The sequence below is a fragment of the Lepidochelys olivacea genome (genome assembly GCF_965140295.1).
Source record: "Lepidochelys olivacea isolate rLepOli2 genome assembly, chromosome: 5".
In the NCBI taxonomy this organism is placed as follows: Eukaryota; Metazoa; Chordata; order Testudines; family Cheloniidae; genus Lepidochelys; species Lepidochelys olivacea.
This window is the reverse complement of record NC_140415.1, coordinates 109,459,245-109,481,857: the sequence shown is the minus strand read 5'-3', so window position 1 is coordinate 109,481,857 and position 22,613 is coordinate 109,459,245. Positions and strand designations below refer to the sequence as shown.

General features: G+C 37.1%; 1 protein-coding gene across 6 annotated transcripts in view; it reads left to right on the top strand.

The window, feature by feature from the left end:
* Nucleotides 1–22,613, top strand: part of NFIB (nuclear factor I B) — a 220,841-nt gene that overhangs the window by 176,764 nt on the left and 21,464 nt on the right. For 3 of the 6 annotated variants that reach the window (XM_084627865.1, XM_084627864.1, XM_084627867.1), the window contains exons 9-10: nucleotides 9,924–10,089; nucleotides 13,762–13,844. The exons of 1 other annotated variant lie outside the window; for it this stretch is intronic. In XM_084627865.1, coding sequence (XP_084483991.1) covers nucleotides 9,924–10,089; nucleotides 13,762–13,844 — 249 coding nt within the window. The remainder of the gene's footprint in view (nucleotides 1–9,923; nucleotides 10,090–13,761; nucleotides 13,845–22,613) is intronic. 2 more of the 6 variants (XM_084627866.1, XM_084627868.1) reach the window with 1 other exon arrangement.

The following is a 22,613-nucleotide window of genomic DNA, read 5'->3' as shown; positions in this document are numbered from 1 at the left end:
TTCCAGCTGATCTTAGCTGTCACAGCAGTGCATAGGGACAGAGGTTCTGTCTCAGACAGACAGAATTCAAGCCATTATAGATCCAATTCAACCCCCGAATTGCTCTCAGAAAGTAATAGGGAGGCAATGCTGTTGGCCAAGAACTGGTTTAATGAGTTTTCTAAGCTAACTCCAGCAAGCAGACAGGCAGCTTCATGTTACACCACCTGAAGCTTGTGTGCGAGATCTCCAGGTTAGCTTAATGTAGAATGAATTTCATTAATCCATTAGGATAATCACAAAGTCTTGGATGAGTGTAGTGAGACCCGTAACTGAGAGAACTGATCGTGCATGTATTAGCAGATATAGATGGAAAAAGACATTATTGGCACTGATTCAACCTGTGGTTCCAGGGGACCCTACACATACTTAATTGTACACCTCTCGAACAAACAGTGGTAATTTCCCCTTGAGTTGATACCATCCCATGGTACCTTCAAGATCCTTTTCTGCAGTCCTTTAGCATAATCACTTTCTCATATTCAGTAGAGCACTGGGAAAGCAAAGACACCATACCATCAGAGTCTGATGAAACTGAGACTTGTGGCTGTGTCTTCCATGTGGTAATGGCATTGCAGCCATATCATCTCACATATTTCAGAGTAACAGCCGTGTTAGTCTGTATTCGCACTCACATATACGTTGAACAGGACAAGTGACAGAACAGAACATGAGTATGCCTTGATTGAAAAATCCCTAACATTTTACAAGGTGAGGCCTGTACCATATGTGTAAAAGAGGACGTAGAAAACCAGAAGAGCTATTTCCTTTCCCTTATAAAATTTTTGGAAGAAGGCAGCACCCATTGTGTGTATTCCAGAGCAGACCTGCACAGGCCCATCAACAGAGACTATAAAATAACTGTGAACTCCTGGATGGCTGTGGCCAATATCCAGTTTTTAAGAAAGGATCCATTTGATCGCATAGCAGAGAAACCTCAGTTTGCAAAACTGGATCTGTCTGAAGCTTATCAGTAAATGGAATTCAACCCGGTCTTGCAAATCTTTATATCCTAGGGTTTTGCATTGATGTTCATCACTGTACTGTCTGTGCCCAAACATTAAAAGGGGTTGTTCCCTTAGAATAAGTTTCCCTGTAGAATGGCTAGTACTCCAGCTGCATGTCAAAACATAATGGATCAATTATGACAGAGATTACATGGATTGTTCAATTATTTAGATACTACACTTGTAAAAGCAGTAATGAGGCAACATATCTGAGAAGCCTGGTGTTTCTGCTGAAGAGTTTTTGTTTGGAATGCAGGTGAAAAATGAGATATATATTGTTCTCCAGACTTAATCATTAGCTTGGGTCATATGATGTATATGGAAGGCTGAAAGTCTCTTTCTAAAATACCTAAAAGTGGTTTCCAAAATGCCTATACCTATGAAGGTCATGGAATTAAGATTTTTTTTCTAGCCCTGGTTAATTACTTCAAAAAATTTCTACCAAACTTCTCTTCAGTTATAATTCCAAGGATACAATTATTTTAAAGGAGTCCAGGAGAGCTGGCTGTATTTTAAAGACTCCTTATTGAGGTTACAGGGACAAACCATCCCGATGTATAGAAAGAATAGTAAATATGGCAGGCGACCAGCTTGGCTTAACAGTGAAATCCTTGCTGATCTTAAACACAAAAAAGAAGCTTACAAGAAGTGGAAGATTGGACAAATGACCAGGGAAGAGTATAAAAATATTGCTCGGGCATGCGGGAGTGAAATCAGGAAGGCCAAATTACACTTGGAGTTGCAGCTAGCAAGAGATGTTAAGAGTAACAAGAAGGGTTTCTTCAGGTATGTTAGCAACAAGAAGAAAGTCAAGGAAAGTGTGGGCCCCTTACTGAATGAGGGAGGCAACGTAGTGACAGAGGATGTGGAAAAAGCTAATGTACTCAATACTTTTTTTGCCTCTGTCTTCACGAACAAGGTCAGCTCCCAGACTGCTGCACTGAGCAGCACAGCATGGGGAGGCGGTGACCAGCCCTCTGTGAAGAAAGAAGTGGTTTGGGACTATTTAGAAAAACTGGACGAGCACAAGTCCATGGGGCCGGATGCGCTGCATCCAAGAGTGCTAAAGGAGTTGGCAGATGTGATTGCAGAGCTGTTGGCCATTATCTTTGAAAACTCATGGCGATCGGGGGAGGTCCCGGACGACTGGAAAAAGGCTAATGTAGTGCCCATCTTTAAAAAAGGGAAGAAGGAGGATCCTGGGAACTACAGGCCAGTCAGCCTCACCTCAGTCCCTGGAAAAATCATGGAGCAGGTCCTCAAGGAATCAGTTCTGAAGCACTTAGAGGAGAGGAAAGTGATCAGGAACAGTCAGCATGGATTCACCAAGGGCAAGTCATGCCTGACTAATCTAACTGCCTTCTATGACGAGATAACTGGCTCTGTGGATGAGGGGAAAGCAGTGGACGTGTTGTTCCTTGATTTTAGCAAAGCTTTTGACACTGTCTCCCACAGTATTCTTGTCAGCAAGTTAAAGAAGTATGGGCTGGATGAATGGACTATAAGGTGGATAGAAAGCTGGCGAGATTGTCGGGCTCAACGGGTAGTGATCAGTGGCTCCATGTCTAGTTGGCAGCCGGTATCAAGTGGAGTGCTCCAAGGGTCGGTCCTCAGGCCGGTTTTGTTCAATATCTTCATTAATGATTTGGAGGATGGTGTGGACTGCACCCTTAGCAAGTTTGCAGATGACACTAAACTAGGAGGAGAGGTGGATATGCTGGAGGGTAGGGATAGGATACAGAGGGCCCTAGACAAATTAGAGGATTGGGCCAAAAGAAATCTGATGAGGTTCAACAAGGACAAGTGCAGAGTCTTAGGACCGAAGAATCCCATTCACTGTTACCGACTAGGGACCGAATGGCTTGGCAGCAGTTCTGCAGAAAAGGACCTAGGGGTTACAGTGGATGAGGAGCTGGATATGATTCAACAGTGTGCCCTTGTTGCCAAGAAGGCCAATGGCATTTTGGGATATATAAGTAGGGGTATTTCCAGCAGATCGAGGGACGTGAGCGTTCCCCTTTATTCGACTTTGGTGAGGCCTCATCTGGAGTACTGTGTCCAGTTTTGGGCCCCACACTACAAGAAGGATGTGGAAAAATTGGAAAGAGTGCAGCGGAGGGCAATAAAAATGATTAGTTTCAGAGTAACAGCCGTGTTAGTCTGTCTTTGCAAAAAGAAAAGGAGTACTTGTGGCACCTTAGAGACTAACCAATGTATTTGAGCATGAGCTTTCGTGAGCTACAGCTCACATCCGATGAAGTGAGCTGTAGCTCACGAAAGCTCATGCTCAGATAAATTGGTTAGTCTCTAAGGTGCCACAAGTACTCCTTTTCTTTTTGCAAAAATGATTAGGGGACTGGAACACATGACTTACAAGGAGAGGCTGAGGGAACTGGGATTGTTTAGTCTACGGAAGAGAAGAATGAGGGGGGATTTGATAGCCACTTTCAACTACCTGAAAGGGGGTTCCAAAGAGGATGGATCTAGACTGTTCTCAGTGGTAGCAGATAACAGAACAAGGAGTAATGGTCTCAAGTTGCAGTGGGGGAGGTTTAGGTTGGATATTAGGAAAAACTTTTTCACTAGGAGGGTGGTGAAACACTGGAATGCGTTACCTAGGGAGGTGGTGGAATCTTCTTCCTTAAAAGTTTTTAAGGTCAGGCTTGTCAAAGCCCTGGCTGGGATGATTTAGTTGGAGATTGGTCCTGCTTTGAGCAGGGGGTTGGACTAGATGACCTCCTGAGGTCCCTTCAAACCCTGATATTCTATGATTCTATGATTCTGAAAGGAATTTTACTTGGGTTTAGACTGAAAAGATATTTGGTATCTGGTATCTGTGAGCATAATTTGCACATTCATCCCGAGTTAGACCTGCTGTTAGGATGTGATGCCTGACTGGCAGGTACAGGCATAGCCATATCTTCTAAACTGAATGTGGGATTGAAAGGCCAATCACTTTTGCTTCCAGAAACTGAGATAAAGCAGAGAAAATAACATCCTCAGATAGAAGAGAGGTCTTCAATGTTATTAAATTTGGATTTGAGAAATTCTAGGAGATTCTGTATGAAAGGAGGTTGACATTCATTACAGACTATTAATCTCTGGGTAAAATTCCTGTACAGAAAATCAGGATGTTACAGGTACATCCTGATTTTAGAAGGTTTTGGGATATAGACATAACCTTCATAAATACAAATTTAAGTTTCTGTTCAGATTTTGGGTATGGAACTAGGGGCAGATACATATTTAAGTAGTACCAGTAATCAGATATTTGAGGTTTGGCAAATCTGAGTTTACCGTTAGCAATTGCTATATTTTGTAGGCTGTGATTTACTCCAGTGACATCGAGTACAAGTCATAGGAACTCTGTTGCATTATCCCAATTTATTTTGTGCGGTGTATTTTTACTTGTAAAATATTAATTAATTAGAATCTCTTTTGTGATAATTTTCTACTACTCCAAAAGAGGTTATATTGGAACCTGAAAATGACCCTGTCTTTTAAGAACAAACAAAACAAACCTGTGGATCTATTGAATGATGTAGCACAAATATTTTGAATGGTCCTCGGCTCAAGTCATATGCAGTTCAAATAAATAAGTTCACAGTAATAATGGGCTTTCAATATGGTGATACCAAAAATCTTGCTAACCACATTTTTGGTAGAACCAAAAGAGTCAAAATAAAAACAGTTTGCACAAGCTTTTTTTTTTTTTTGGTGGCCAAATATTGATCAGGCTATAGAGATAGTGACTGTATATTGTGATCTGTGCAAAAGACCCTAAATACAGTGGCCTCTGTATCCTGCCATCTCAGTGGGCTTAAAACTCATGGCAGAGAATTTATAACAACCTCCGGAGAAAGAAAAGCAAATATTCCTGATAAGAGCAATAGAAACTCAAGGTGGCCAGAAGTAATAGACACAGGTTAGACTAGGCTGTTTGAAGCAGGTAAGCCTCTGATCATACAGGTTTTATTTATACCATTCTTCTTTAATAAACTAATGTCTTTCTGTGATAGCTGCCAACTTGTGCTCCAGGAGCTAAACTTTCATTTAAAATGTTGCTAGTGTTGCAATTGCAAAGATAACCTTAAAAATGTGAACTCGGTGTAAAGTAATGCAATGATTTCAGTATGAGTCTGCCCTCAGGCTGAAACAATAGCTTTGAGAGCACTATGAGCTGAGAGCACTAAGACCTGTTTATCTTAATACGTTAACTCTGAAACCTAATTATGACCATTTAACCATCAGCTTTGTTAATTTTTTTCACTGCTGATCACAGCATGAGAGGAAAAATGGGGAGATAATAAATGGCATCATATTCTGACATCATAGGTGGGTGGGTTCTTGGGTTGTAGACAGAACTTGTGAGACTATGCTCACTTTTTTCCCTATTGGACTCTGGTAGTATATTTCAGTAGTAATACCTCTAGCAAAAACAATGAAGTTTAAAAAAAGTTGTTTGCCCCAAATAGATTTCCATGAGGCAATGATCCTTAATTATCAGATGGCGGTCCTTAATTCAAACCTGAAACATTTCAGATTTATTAAAGAAGGATGGTATAAATAAAACCTATATGATCTGGTTCTTACCTGCAGCTAAGATTAGACCAAACTTTAAATAAGTAAAAGAAGAGGTTAAACACTCAGGTTGGTACTGAGCCATCATGTAGCAATTTTTTTTATCTTTATTGCCAAATAATAACACACTAAACCCTAGCTAAGTAATCTTTGCAATGCCAGTTTTAAACCATATTTTCTGATGTACAGTCTTTAATAGCAAAGCAAGTGTAAGAAAAACAAGTAGAAAAATGTGAAAGCAGAACATTTTTGAAGCACCAAGAAAACAAGTATTGGAGATTACAGGAATCAGAGAGTAGAACGAGGAATGAATGTAATTAAAAAGTACTTGGGTCAATGGTGTATATTGTGATTGTAATAATAACATTATTAAGAGACATGTAAATCAGTTATTATTGCTTGTAAATGAAATTTTATCAGCGTCTTAAATATTGGAAATGCCATCTGAGTGAAACGTGAAAAAAACAGTTTTATCTTCCCCTAATTTTGGAAGCTTTGTTTCCTCCATTGGACAATACAGAGCTTCAACCTGCATTGCATTGGGCCTGCATCAGCATCTATGTACAATACAGATGCTATTACCGGCAATATTTGCCACTTGAGAAATTTATAAACAAAAATAGAAAGTTACTTAGGATTGTTAGGGTTAAATGCCAGCTACAGTGAAGTCAATAGCAAATGTCCAATCGACTTCAGTGGGTATGTCTACCTGCTGCCGGTGACGGCGAGTCTCAGAGCCCTGGTCGACTTGGGCTCAGGGGTCTTGAGCTATGGTGCTAAAAATAGCTAAGTAGACATTCAGGCTTTGACATTCAGGCTCTGAAGCCCGCTCCGCTCCTCTATCAACCTAGGCTCTAAGACTCATGGGGGGGGGGTGGGGGGTAGGGGGCTGCTGCTCGCTGTGTAGATATGCCCTGCGAGGCCAGGATTTCACTCTTAATTGGCTGGTGGGTGAGGGATGTGTGCTGTGTTAATTTTGTGTGTGTCATCTAGGTAAATTATTGCTTATTGGAGAATAAATATTAAATATGTGCTTTTCACATTCTTTAATTCAGCAAAGAAAGGGTTCATTTTCTTGGACCATCTGCACAAGGACTAAGCTGGAGTCCATGTGAGCTGTTGCATTCCTGTTGTCCAGAATCACTAGGGAACAGTAAAAGGTGATACATTGTTGCACATTGTGCTGGACTCCAGCTGTGTCCATTTAATTAAGTTGAGTCTGGTTTTGGATGCAGAGCTGCTTTGGAAGATGATGATACTGGCTGTTTTAATCCATAAATTCCTGGGAATCTTTTTTTTTTTATATACTAAAAGTAAAGCACGTTTAGTAGACAATTGAAGTGGTTTCTTTTTGATTCTTCAATACATAACCGAAACCAAGTCCTAAAAGGTAACTCTGCCCCCCACAGATCCTTAATTCCATCCAATAGCCACTAAAAAGAACTCAAACCACACTAATCCTGTCCATCAGGCGATCTGTACAATCCACACATTACTGAGTATGGTATTTAACCTCTTTCACCAAATTTTAAAAAGAAAAAAAATTTATAATAATGAGCAATGTGTGATTATAAGAATTTTCAGTCTGTGGGGACGAGCTTATTTTACCACCTGGCTGTGGTTTTATGGGTTATGAATGATCATGTATACCTCATGAAAATGCTACATATATCACACATTGCCCAATGGCATATATTATTTCTATATATACTACATATGTGGTGGTGAATCAGTGTGGCAACTATGGATAAATTGTATTTGTCAAACACCTTTCATTGTTTCACTTGCACTCTGACCACCAATCCATTTCTACCAGGAAGACTTATAACAATCCAAACTGTGGAACAGCTTCTGACAGCCTCTATATTTTAAAAAGAAAAATAAAAGAGAGGAGCAGCCAGATAATTTTTTCTTTTCCCCGCAAATATGGATTTTCCTGTCAAAATTACACCATTCAGCCCTCAACTGTTTTAAGGTCTGATATATTGCTATCTTTTGGAGCTAAAAATAGCTTCTAAATACCTACTTTCCAGTGGGTTGCAGTACGTGATTCTTGGGAGATCCCAGTATTTAGGACCTTAAAGCATTATAGATGGAAAAGTTATTTTAGGTATTTTGTAGAGGTTTCTGAAATTCTGTTACAGTTTTCCTTTATCTCCAAGGCCTGTACTTTTGTATTTATGGTAATTAAGATACCTGATTTTACAGGCCAAGGGATATTTAAATAGTACTTATAAAAATAAAACTATCTAAAATATTGCTAAAATGGGGGTCGGGTGGTTGGTAAAATATATGACATATGCAGAATGTATGATAGTGTGGTGTGATATAAAGGTTTTATTGGTACTGGTGGAAAGACCTGTGTAACTTATTTATGGGTTCACCATTCGTAAGTAATCTGGCTATCCAATCAGATGGTGATTAAATCTTTATACCACATCATTATGTATTCAGTGTATATCGTCTTGTATATATTAATGTGGTGACCCTTTTTCCTTTAAAATTCATATCACAAGGGTTGAACAGATTTATGAGGGGGAAAAAGACCTATCCAGTTGCTGAAAATTTGATACAATAGAGAGAAAATATATGGAATACCATCAATGTGCTTTCAGTACAGAAGAACCTTTCATCCCTGTGAACTACTGCCTTCTTAATTTGAAACTGTTTTTAGACCTGAGATTAGCAGTATATATTTGTCTATTTTCTCATTAGTAAAGGCCCACACATCACAACAGAAGAATAAATCCTATAGTAGCTGGATCTTATAGAACTATATGTCAGATCGTCCTTTTTTTCATAGCCTTGCAATATGCAAGTACAATATGGTCATGGTTAAGAGAGAATTTAAATTTGCTTCATTTAGTGGAGTAATTGATCAGCCGCTTGTCATTAATGTAACATTTTTCCTGTTGCTTTTCATCATAGAACCATAGAATTTACAGCTAGAAATAACCTACTAGATCAACTAATGAACTTCCCTGTCAATGCAGAATCGGTCTCTATTTGTACATATTTGTCCAGTCAATATTTACTTGTGTTTGTTTAGTCACTCTAGTTTTAAAAGTCGAAAAGGAAAAAGCCCCCAGCATCTCCCTTGGGAGACTGTTCCATAGTTTAATAGATCATACTGTCAGGAAGTTTTTCCTGACTTTTTTCTTTTTTTTAACATTTCCTCTTTCTTTATTTCCTTCCATTACCTCCCAGATTATACTTCCAAATAATTCCTCATCATCATCTGTGTTTACATCCTGCACCTATTTGTAGTTGTCATGACAACCAATAATTATTGCCTAGCCAAGCTAATCATATTTGCCTCTTTTAACCTTTCCTTGTAAATCAGTCCATCCAGATCCTTTAACAACCTATATTTCTCTCTGATTTGTCAGTATCTTTATGATAATAAATTGCCCAGACATTTATGCATTATATTTGTTATGTACTTTAAGAGCTCTTTAAAATTCACAGAAAAAATCAACAGTTTCAGTCTAAATGTTACCAGCTGACATTTTTGGTTTATTATTATTTACACTTAGAATATTTAGGGCCAAATTTAGCTCTTGGGTAAATGAGCACATTGCTCAAAGAACATTGCCAAAGTTGGGTATATGTGTGTGCTGAAGGTAGAATTTGACCCCGATTGTGTCATAGGTCTAAATTCAGAGTACCTTTTGTACATCCTGTACATCAATCCGTGTAAAGTGTTGATTTGGCTCATTATACTCCTGAAATGTACAGAATTCACACTTTTCAATCCTATGTGAAAGGGACATATTCTGGTGGGCCTGGGGCCAAATGGCAGCATCTACACATTTTAGCACCTCCTTCTCGGCCCCCTTATGCAGCCTTCCCTGCTTTTATTAGTCAGACTTCAGGCATGTGCAGAAAGCAAACAGCTGTGCGCTTGTTCTGCATATATTCCCCAGCCAGCCAGAATACTGGCCCTTGCTAAGGCAGCTTTTGCAGTGTTAGTATGTGTTTTAGTTAAATGCTTCAGGCTCTGTGCTTAATCCTACTATGTGAGCAGCACTACTATTGTAAAATACTTTTATGAAAATCATACCAAGAACGAAATAAAACTGATCAGAAGGTTACTGTGAGTTAAATGTATGGGGCCTATTGTGTTGTCCACTAAATATACTATATATAGATATATTAGTTTATAACAATTACTTAACCTGGCACATAGATACAGTGGTGATGGGCATTCTACAAAACCCTTCAAGACACTGGTAGATTTGTTTTTAAACACAATGTGTATATTTTACAAGGCATTGTTTTGGTTTTGTTTTGTAGCCTAACAGCAGTGGTCAAGTAGTAGGGAAAGTGCCTGGCCATTTTACTCCAGTTTTGGCACCCTCTCCCCATCACAGTGCGGTGAGACCTGTGACTCTGACCATGACAGATACTAAACCCATCACTACATCCACTGAAGGTGAGGCATCTTCACCTACAGCAACCAGTAAGTATTTCTCTAGGAAACAAAAAATGTCCATCAGAGGTTCAATACGATTTTAAATTAAGGCCAAAAAAAGGTGCCTTTTCCTACTATTTGACCAGGTGGATGCTCATAATTTATTCTGAGAGCAAGCATGATCTGACCACACAGCTTTTCTCCCTCAAATTTTAGCCATAGCATCATGTTACATGAACTGATGTTTGTGACATGACAATCAAAATCTAAAGGGAAAAGCATATTTATTTGAGCACCGCCCATCGAGAAAGAACGAAACACGATTGTTCATCTAAGGTGGACATTGTAATGACATTGAGAAGCACACTCAGACTGCAAGATTTCAAATAAACCACACTTGGATTTCAAAACGAGATTAGATAATTGCTCCTCAATGAGCTTTCCTACAGAAATCAATCTTTGTTACAAAACATACTGAATCAGAGCTATGATAATTGCATGTCTATATAGGTTGTGTTAGCAAAAAATAAAATGATACAGCATACAGCAAAGGAAATTTTAATTCACTGCCCTTGATTCTACAAGGGTTGGCTTAATTGCATTTGCTTTTGTAATGCCTCAAAAGTTTTGAGTACCTTTGTACAATATGCTCAGCACCATATTATTCATCCTGTTATCTTCAATGGAATTGCAACCACGGAAGTATGTGCAATGTACATGCTAATGTCATTTGATCATTTCTATTTTGGATAATCATTTCATGTCCAGTGGTATCCAAAGGGTTAATTTTTATCTAGCTTCTACACTTTTGTTAACAAAGCTGGGTAAATATGGTTCCTGACCTTTTAGGTCTTTCGAGGGCCAACATTACTTGATACTGATGAATGGCAACATTTTTAGAAAATAGTCCTGATCAGACTATTTAGAAGAAGATCTCTCAGCTGAAATTTCTGTCTTCCAAAGGGCAGTTAGAGCCTAAATTATGTGTAAGCCAAACCAAACAAACAAAAAATACTTAACATGCAGAAAATAATATGGTTTTCTGTAGGGTCAGTTACACTAAAATGGATCATTTTAGCACGTTAGGTATTAAAATTGTGAGTGTGGTCTCTAGACATTGCATTAGAATTAATCAAGCCTGTAAATCATATATATATTTTTAGGTATTTGTTATCTTAAGATTGTATTTTGTAAAATGAAATAGATATTCAAATGAATTAGAGCAAGCGACACATGAGGGGGAAACTGCATAAGTATCTATTACAAAGAGTTTTTTCCACTGAATGCATCCAATGAAATGAGCTGTAGCTCACGAAAGCTTATGCTCAAATAAATTTGTTAGTCTCTAAGGTGCCACAAGTACTCCTTTTCTTAAAGAGAAATAAGTGACTCCTAAAGATAATCTGGGTAAACACCATTGTTTAATTATAAACTGATTAATAATTATATTGATAGGATTATGGAAATATTTTAGCTATTCTTTTGGGATAGCAAAAGAGGCTTCTAGGTGGACTAAAAGTTGGAGTGGATTAACACTCTCTGCTGGTTTTCGATGCAAATTTTGCTCCTTTGAGGTGCTGCTATTTCTGGTATGTTCAGCAACAAACAAGAAGTTAATGCTCTAGCCTTTCACCTCAGGGTGGGAAAGGAACCTTGGTTCAAATTTGGCTTGGATTATTGGTAGTTTCATCCTAGTTCCTGTTTGTCGAGATCACACAATGTGGCACAATTGTCTGTCTGTGCTCAAGAGAGACCATGGCCTGGAATAGCAGGGGAAGGGAGATCAAGTATGATACCAGAACTGCGGGAAGAAGCTTGCACTCTACCTGCCCACATTATGGCCTATTTTAAGGAGTCTTTTTAGAAAGAAACTGACCTTATTTGTCCACTAATAATTATACAGGTATTTAAGGGTGAAGCCTGGGAATTTCAAAAGAGCCTAAAGGAATTAGGCACTCAGTTTTACTGAATTTCAGTGGAACTGGAGCACCTACCTCTCTTATGGTCCTTTGAGATGAGGCCTCTTTCTGCATGCAGAACATCTCTATCACTAATGCATGTAAATGAAAAGTGTTTATGAGCAAGTCCAATTTAAGTGTGCAAATTGTATGTACAAGTGGTAGCACACAAACATTACATGCACAAGTGACTAGATAACAAAACAAACAAAAACTGAAGGATGGTATCCTTTTGCTGGAAATACATAAAGCCGTCACTGACCTTAATATTTATGCTCTCATGCCAAGGGGCTTCACACATGGGGGAGAATTTGGCCCTAATAGTTTTTTTAAACATTGCAAATTTATTTTTAATAAACAATGAATTGCAGAAGACAATGTTTTGTTGGGCAAATAAGTTCCTGCAGATATTGCTTAAACATAATATAAATGCTGTCATTGTTTCTGTTTAGTCAGTTTCGACCTATTTGGCATATAAAATCAAATGATTACCACTGGCTTCATTCTGAAATACAACAAATGAATTGTTCAGAACTAGACAGAACAACAGACTTTGATAACATTTCTGTCAAGAAACTCTAGGGTCTGGAACCATGATTTATTTCTAATATCTGATCCATTTCTATGGCAATCTCTCAGTGAAAGCTGTTTACTATAAAAAAGCCATATTAAAATATCCTCAGAAATTCAGAAAGTTTTATGTATTTGCTGTATAATTTTAACCTCAAACAGCCAATTAGCTAAAAACTCTATCCACCTTCCTCACTCTGTTCTCAGTCTTCATATCCATTCCATTTTGGCAGGTCTGCTTTGACCACCAGCAAAGGTGTCAGTTGTGATGATGATTGTTGCAATATGGTCATCTACACACTATGAAGTGGAGTGAGACCACATAGGCCACTAAGAGCCATGAGGGGGTAATGACTTTCAGTCGCTACTGATCTCAGCCAGATTTGAATGGTGACCTACAGGTGAAAGGTTCTATATCCCTTTACCAATCTCTTGAGCCACCCAGTCTCCCCCCCGATTTTTCTAAGCTTCTGCACCACAGAAGGCTAAAAGAGCTTTTAATGAATTAGCTCTAAGTGAATGCTATTTTCTGGTGTGTAAAATTATGCTGCGCAGCAAAAGTTAACTCCCTTCTCTGGTTAGTGCTGATCACATTGTATCCTTCTTCCAAAGGACTGTAAAGATTAATTTCATGCCACATAAGCAAATCAAGCTTTAAGTCTCAGTTTTAAATAATTAACCACTTTTCCGAGACAAATTTGTGACGGGCGTTCACAAATAGAAGAATCAGTGTAAATTAATAGGTGGTTGTTCTCTCGCTCCTACCCGCGTAACTCCATTGACTTCATTTATTGGATGTTTATATTAGTTTAGCTGATGTGTATTTGTATAACTAATATAAATTGGAGGTCCATAACTGAGACCATAACAGTTTAAAATGTAGTGCTCCTTTAACTATTTGTAAAAATCTGCAACCAGAGGAATTATTATTCTAACTACAAGCCTAATTCTGACCTCAGATTCACACATGCAGCTTCCATTGAAGTGGATGGGAATTGAACATGCTGTGCACCTAAGGGCTGAATTTGGCCCTATGTTTTTTTTTGCATTACTGATAAAAGAAATCCACAGACACTTCCTATACATTGCAAATCATAACTCTGGATCTCTCATATCTGTACTGTACGTGCACAGGGTAATAATTATGACAGGTCGCTATTTTTATCACTGTGTTTTGTTCTTCCTTAATCAGCCTACACAGCCTCAGGCACATCCCAAGCCAACCGATATGTGGGACTAAGCCCAAGAGACCCATCCTTCCTACACCAGCAACAGGTGGGCAAGTTTCACATAGGTGTAATAATCTAGACAAGCTTTTGCAGTAGTACCTTTCTACATGCTGCCACTGACATCTTGGGTTAGAATGGGATCCTAATGGTTTCAGTATATGTCATATGAAGACTAGATATGCTAAAGACAAAAACCCCTCTAAAAATATTAACATAGCATATGCTTTTGTTTCTTAGATTTGTGCCATCTTAAGGAACTTTTTATAATGCCTCTTTACATTATTTTATTTTTGAACAACTTAAAAGTAGATGCTAGAATTGGATATTAAGAATATGTCTGTATAAAGTGTGCAAGGGATAAAACTGAGAACTCATTTCAAAACCAATAAAAAATTAAACAAAATTAAACATTACAAATTATGATTCTCAAGCTATTTCATATTTTCCAGATGTTTGTAAGCCTACATTTCTGCATTTTAGTTCCAGAAGATGACTTATAAAACCAAATTCTCAATGTAACACATCGTCATTCCTAGTTTAATAGGTTTAAATTGGTTTGCTGATTTCAGATGTGATAGACACATTTTTGTTCTAGTTTCTTACATCATTTATGTTTCAAGTAGCATTTTAAATTTCACATCTCATTAATGCTGTAAATTTAATGCAAATGAAGTGTTTACACAAACTGTGAAAATATACAGCTGAGATTAATGGTGGTTTATAAACAAATTAGCCGCAGTCAATAGCAGGGCCATACAAATACAGAAATCCCGCATTGCTAGTAACAGTATAACACAAAATCAGACACTTTAGAACGTAAATATATTGTATGATGTGTGTATGTGCTGCTCCCAGATCTTGACAGCAGAGGAGTTTGAAATTAACAGCATGTAAAATGTTACAAATTAAAAATTGAATATGGCAGGAAGAAAAGGGCTATTAAGTAGTTCTTATTATTTATTGTACTGTATTTTTTCTCAGGCTTGAGTTCCTATCCACAGTTGGTACTCATGCCTGTTTCGTTTTATCCTACATGCTCTGTGTTTGTTGTAACATAGCTAAACTGTGCTGCATTTGAACTCCTAACCCTACCCACTCCAAGGCCAAGGTGGCTGTATGTATATATTAAAGATCACCACATGCAGAATTCAGAGAAAACCATAAAGATGATAGTTTAAGATCTTTGACATTTTGCCAGCTTTGTTAACCAGTAAGACACAACTGAAAACATTTGTACATAGTTACGAAAATACCAAATAACAATTAGTTGTTTTTACCAACCATTGGCTTTTCACTAAATTTTCTGATATTTTTCTTTTTTCACCTCTCCAGAATTGTTGTAATATAAAATGTGTCATAATTACAATAGTGTGGTTCTATTTGACAAATGTACAGTAAATGTTCATTGTATTTTTAAACATATGCAAGATTTATAGGTTTAAAACTTGCTTTTTTAAAAACCATTGCACACATTTTCTAAAATACTTTTGCTGTGAAATTTTAAAAATTATTTCATAAGTCTCTGACATCCAGTTAAGTTTGGGATTTGCAAAAGAAATTTAAATGTATTTTATTTTAATTTATTGCTTCTCTTCAACACCCTATTTTTCTACAAATTTGCTCGTTAATACTTTTTGCTCTCAAGAACATTCAAAAAGTTATACAAACTATTTCACATCCCTAGAAGGTACTGGCAGCCAGCTTAATTTTCTTGTATCTCCTGTATATTTTTTGTCTTTATAATATATTTTAAGAATAAGTTTGGATAATTTCAGCAGTCTCATTAAACATGTGACCAAAATATTCAGGAAAAAAGTAATCTTACATGTTTTGTGCATGGACATTTATATGTTAGTTTCAACCCTGGAAAATATGTGTTGATTCAGTGCCACTGTGTGAATTTAATATTCTAAAGTAGAGAGTTTTATAATGTCAATATTTGTTGTTTATTTAAATGTACCAGTATTTTACATATGTGTTATATAGTAGTAGCCCTATAGTATAGTGAAAAAGTATATAATAGCTTAATCACTGCCATTATTCTCTATTCGATTTTAAATTACGCATGATTGTATATACGTGTGTGTGTGTGTGTGCGCACGCATGCACACATGCCTGCTTACATACATATATATATATATATATAAAATAAAAACAATTAGGTAATAGTTGGTACTGTTGCATGCATTGAAGGAACAAAGAACTTTAACCACAAACTAAGCTTTTTAGCAGCAGATAAATACGAATACATGTATACATAAGTGCAGAATATATAAAATAATTTTCTCATGAGTTAGTTGTTACCTTCATCCTCTTAAATCCTAAAAGGCTCTCAGAGATGACAATGCCATACATGTTCATTATCCAGAAAAAAACCCCACCAGAAATTGTCTAAATGACTTCAGTAGATAAAGGTTATCCTTTGGTAAGGCAGAAATGAGATTGATTTACTACGTCCTTTCATTACTTTACAACAATTTAAAAGAGAGCACTTTTCTTGTGGCAGGTTCTGAATGCATTTAGTTTAAAGCAGCCCATGATGAATGAAAAGGAAAATCAAGGGGTACATGAAATAAAGGCAATCAATCATTTTATATTAGCTGAGAGAAATTCTAAAGTAGAAAGCCAGTGGTTTTAGTTCCAGAGAGATCTTTTAAACATCCACTGTACCCTTTAATACACATTGACCTCTTAAGAATAAATATTGTCACAGGTAGGTTCTTTTACTTTGTTGGAGGGGCTTTATAGAGATTTATTCTCTCAAGTTATGAGAAATATTGATGTGTATTATTGAGTGCTTTTTTTGTTGTTGTTTAAAAAGAACCGCAATGTATCCTATATAAATTATAGTAACAACCATAAATTTAAGCTGTATGTTATTTTGTGACTCTATCTTATAAATAGTCTTTCAACAAAATAAAATGACAGTTCAGTTGAATTTCCAGTAAAACAATTTATAGCACAAAATTGCTGGAATACTTGCATTTAGATGGGAAGCATTCAATATAACTTGGAAATATTGTGTGTTTGTGTGTCTAGCACCTTTGGGAGCAATACATTTGCATTTACTGATCTGAATAGTGAGAAAAATATGCTATTACACATGTTACTTAGCATGCTACATTGGTAGGCAAAGTTTTGAAGAATTATAAATCTATGCAGTATATTTTTGTTGTGATCATTGGTTGGTGCTGTTGCTAATTGCCTTGAAATGACAGGTATTTCAAAATTGGACATCAACAATAACATAACAAATTTCTTACTTTAACTGCAACTAGAAAGTCATCTACATAAGTAGATCTGCATTAGAAAGGTGCTTATAAAACATCTTAATGTTTTGTTTTAAAAAGTAGTCCTTCCCCAGTCCCCCAAAATATCAATTATAAATTGTTAATGACTACTTGGTTAGAACGCAAAAGTTTTCATTAATTCATTAATCAACATGCAAACTTTATTAACTATTAGTAACGGTCTCACGGGGATGTTGCTTAATCAAATGTCTCCTATTTAATCATAGTTAAAATTTTATCTTAGAGTTAGAATTTTAGTAAGGGCTTTGTTCTTAACTTTGCTGTTGCAGGTTGGTGAGGTCACTATATGAATTCTGCTTTGGCACACTGAACTATCTATGCTAAGAAATGTCTTTATTGACATAGGAGTTTTGCATAAAAGGAAGGTTGGGTAATCTTCACAGCAGTATGTCAGCACCTCTCTCTCTCTCTGTCTCTCTCTCTCCCCCGCCCCCCTCCAGCTCATATACACATTGCTTATATTTGAGTTGTAGCAAATGGTTTCCAAGTCTAGACTCACAGAAAAAGTGAAAAATTAGAGTAACAGAGTCAAATTCAGCTGTAGTACAAGAAAGCTCAACTCTTCTGAGCTCTGTGGAATTCTGCCATTTGAGTCCTCATTCTTGGGAGTGTATAGTCATAACACAACAATCATTAGTAAAAGAGTTCAGTTGCAAAACTCCATGTTAATGGACAATAGGGCAAACTTCTGATGGATGGATCGAGGGATGGTGGCATTTCCTTAGTCTCAATCAGTTTATATCACTGTGAATTCACAAAATACAAACTTTATATCCTTGAAACTATAGGCTTCTTAGTGTCTGATCAAAATTGCTTCTGGATTTAAAGTTGTTATACTGCTAGAAACACCAATCCTGGATTTTGCCTATTTAAAGAAAGAAAAGAAAAGATTTATCTTTGTGTTCATAGCACATAAAGGGTAACAGCACCACAATTGGTAAGCTTCCTATTGAAACTGAATAAATCAACCAAAAGAGTACTTGCTCTTGGCCATGATATTGTTATCCTTAATTATTTAACTTTTAAAACATCTTTGAGCTTCTAGAAAAAGTAAATGGGAGGACATTTTCATTCTTTCATTAAGAAAACAGGCAGGCAAAGACAAATGGTTTTAATGACGAAGTTATCAGCCTGTGATACCAATTACCTTTAAAACTTTACTTTTTCATATACGCTAACTAATATTGGGCCAATAACTGAGCTGCTAAACTCCTCAGATCCTTGCATTACTTAATACAGCTGCATGGATTTCACTAGAGCTTGGGCTTTAAGGGTGTGGTATATGTTATGCATGATTTTCACACAGCTTTGACATTTATTAAGGGGTCATGTTACCATGTATATGATAATAAGAAATATTTTTGACATCATAAATGTATTTTAAAACTAGAAAACTGTTAGCAGCTTTTGATCTTATTTAATTGTTTCCTCCGCACAAGACTACTCTTTTCAAGCAGTATCTCCAGTAGGAAGTTGTTCTTTCCATATGCATCCTTTAGTTGTTGCATTATGCTGTTCAGAATGGAAGGCCCTTCATACCATTTATCACTGAAAATGTAAACTGAAATGACCACTGAAAACAGTGTTTTGGTTTTAAAATGTTTTCGATGCACATTGCTTTTGCTTCAGGCAAAAGACTGAAAGAAGAACACAAGTGGACTCTTAAACAGATCTTCTCAGTAAAGTCAGGAAACAGGTTATCAACACTTAGGCTGTTCTTATTGTCTCTCTTATCATAATTGACAGTTTGACGTAAAACTTGATCACATGACTACCAGGGAGGTATGTAAATGGATAAGAGGTCACCTTTCACATATGCTTGCTGGAAAGGAAACACATTTAAAGGAAGTTTCAGTCAAAACAATGACAGTATGCAAATGTTTAGCTTTATGGGCTTTCTCAAATAACAAAAATCATAGCAGTCTCCTATCGCTCACTCACTCACTCTTTCAAATATATGTTTACTTTTACTGATGATCAAAGGGGCATGAAATGAAGATTAATATTAGTCACTTTATTAAAATGTGAAAATATAAAGCCTGCTTAAATATTAACCCTTACAATTATTTAAAGGTTTGAATCGTGGGATTGTAGCTCTAATGTAAATGAGGGTTGTGTGGCTAAAACTCTGCAGGATGATTGTACTCCCCAAGTGTCCAACGTAAACTAAAAAGAGAAAGGAGATTCAAAGTAAACATTCAGCGTCCAAATCAGGATTGCCCCTGTGGCCCCTTTGCACTGACATAATAGGGCTGAGGAGCAATCACATGCCCCCTGAGAATTACTTCCAGCACAGGGAGGCAGTCTCTACAGACTCTGTGCCCCTTCCCACTCAGTAAGAGTTGGAGTGGGGGTGTATTCCAGGGGTAGTAATGGGTGTGCCTACAAGGCCCGTTAAGGCTGCCTTACCCTGCTTTTGGTACATTTGCCTCTCCCCCCGGCAACTCCAGAATTAGGCTCATTGAGAGGCAATTTTTTTCTCCTGAGGATAATTTTCCTTGTCCCTGTTGTATGTGGTTCTGTGAGAGAGGAATTTAAAACACTTGATTGTGTGTCACACCATCATATATATATATTCCATGTAAGAAACATATTTGAGAGGGGAATACCTATGTAGAAATGTTTTAGAAAGCTTGTAAAATGTTTGATTGGGACAATTGCTTGAATCCCTTTTCTTGAACACCCGGGTGCCTTACTTAACAAAAGTCCAGCTGAGTGGGGGGGGGGGGGAGGTCAAACTAGAGGGTCAGATCCTTGGCTCTGGCTCAGGCTGCTGCTTTGTGCCACCTCAGCGATGTAAAGTGGTAGGAGAGCTTGTCGTAAAGGAGCTACCAGAGATTCTCCCTGACAGAGGGAAATCCTTCAGTGGCATACAGGCAGCTTTGTGCCACTTGCTTCCCCATTCCTCTACATAGAAGGTCTTTCAAGTTGGTGTTCCAGGGTGGAGTGAAGTGCACTGTGTTCTATCTATCTGATCTCTAGGTAACGCAATGGCATTTGCGGCTTTCATAATTTTACTGCAGCCCTTAGGTGCACTAAATGTAAGTTTAGTTACATAAGAAGTTATAAGTTACATTGGGGGCTGCTGGCCTTTGCCTGGCTCCAGAATGACCTAAATTAACACAGAATAGTCATAATACTAAACTCCAATGTCTCAGGTACTTCCAAAGCTAGAAGCAAGTGTTGTGTGTCCAATCACAAAGCTGGAAATCTCCCTTTTCAGTGGCATGAAGTTCCCAGGTGAGAGTCTGGGCGGCACCTCTTAGAGGCGCAGCAAAGACCTCTCAGCCCTGGGGGAAGGAACAGAGCTAAGGGGCTCCTCTGGGCTTGCCCTCTGAGGACGTTTGCCTCTTTACTGCTGTCTTCACATTGCCTGCTCCATGGAAATCTTCTCCCTCCCGGAACTGGGGCTGTTGGGGCCCCCTTTATACTACTCCAGCCCATTGACCTGGAGTAAAGATGCCAAACCATTTCTACCCTGGCAGGGACACAGGATATCAGATTTTAAAGTGATATTTCTATGGCTATTATTAACCCCAAACTAAATCTTAGTCATACAGGTTTCTAGATGGTGATTTTGGAGAGGAAATTCTACATGAGGAGTAGGAAAGAGGAAACATTTCTCTTGTAGGTTAATTTTGAAAACAAAATGGCGGCTGTTTGAAGCTGCTCAGAGATTTGGAACATTAAACTTAAGCCACATGGAAGTGGTTTAGTAGACAGGTGCTGCATTTCTAGGCTCATGATAGAATTATTTATCACATGCTTCTCTAATTTAGCACATGTGTATATATGGTGGGACAGATGAATTTACAGTATACCAATTTACACCAGCTGAGGATCTGGCCCTGTATGTATGTATGTATGCATGTCCTCTCTCTTTCTCTCTCTTTCTCTCTATGGTTACAAATTATGAAGAGGTGTGTGCATAATAAATAAAGTGTGTCAATAGCATTTATGAATTAGATTCAAAAAGCTCTTGGAGTTTGTGTAATTACACATTTAGGATATTTGTTGTACATATTAAAATCCATATGAAAACCGTAGGGGGAAAATTATTGCTTATGCACAGTAGCTGATTTATTAAACTGTAATGTATCAGACATTTATTGTTTTCCTCAAATACCAAAAGGAATTAGATTATAATACAAGCTAATTGTTTGTCAGATTTTTGAGTTAGACAAGTGCATAAAATCATTCAGCAGCAATAAGTTCTGGTTTTGGCATTCTTATGGCTTATAACTGGCCAAAGAGTTTTGTTTGGATGGTTTGGTTTAATTTTGTAAAAAGGAAAAAATTGTTTCCATTTTTAAAACTTTAGACATCATGTTTCAGCTGAAAGTGAATTTTTATAACCAAGTTGTAAGCCTTTAAAATATGCTTTTATAATGAAAATGCTGACAGATACTTAAGTATTGTAGCACAAATATAACCATTATACTACTGGCTAGAGTATTTGAACAGATATATTTTATTATGTCTTCAGAATAAAAATAGTGCTTATGAAACAGTTTCATACAGTGACTACGGAAAAATGCACACACCTACCCCTTTCTTTGAGCATATTTAATATATTCTTTACAGTTACACTCTAGCAAACTTTTTGGACTGAATGTTTCCTTTTCTGGTTACTTTAATGTAGTTTAGTCATGCTTATAATAGACTTCAGAAGGTCTCTTAGAGTTCTTTAGGTAACAAACAAGAAACAAACCTTATGAAAACAGACTAACATTTCCATTTCTCAAACCTCAGCTGCAGGAAACTTATTAGTGTAACAGTCAAGACTGCAATATGGTCTTGTCTTTAACATATGTATTTATCAGGAAAGGACTGTAGTTAATTGTGCTACTGTGTAAATAATTTCTTTTAGTTTGTTTGCCATAGTCTGCAACTTTTAAAAGCACTTAAAACTTGCATGGAGAAAACAAGATGCATTTTATGCAATTAATCTTAGTGATCAAGTTATCTTTAATTCGAAGTGCTGTATCATGCAAGATGTACAGTAATTTATTTATAGCATTGCTATGCAGAGGTTAAAAACTATGCTTTCTGTATGTTTTCGTCTCAAGCCACATAAGTTTACTTTCTTAAACATAAAAATAAGCAGTATATCTTTTCAATAAATCTGCTAGCACTGTAGGGCAGCTGTTAAACAAACAGAGCTGTATAGGGTTACACGAACAATCTGTGAAGGGCAGAACTGATGATTTGGGGATCTGGGAAGAATTTGTTTCAGCTTACATTTAGTGCATTCCTCACTATATTTAAATATAATAAAGTATTTTAAATGCTATTATTTTGAGTCCTGAACAAGATTAGATTATCTTATCACCTCTTGCTAAGTAATACCACTTTCAGTAACACTAAATTAATAAACCTCTATTACAAAATACATTTACCCTTCTAAAACAGTAAGATAAAGGCATATAGTTTGTGTAATTTGGGGATTTTTTCTATAAATTGCATGTCTTCTATGATTCACCAAATGCATGCTTCAAGATATT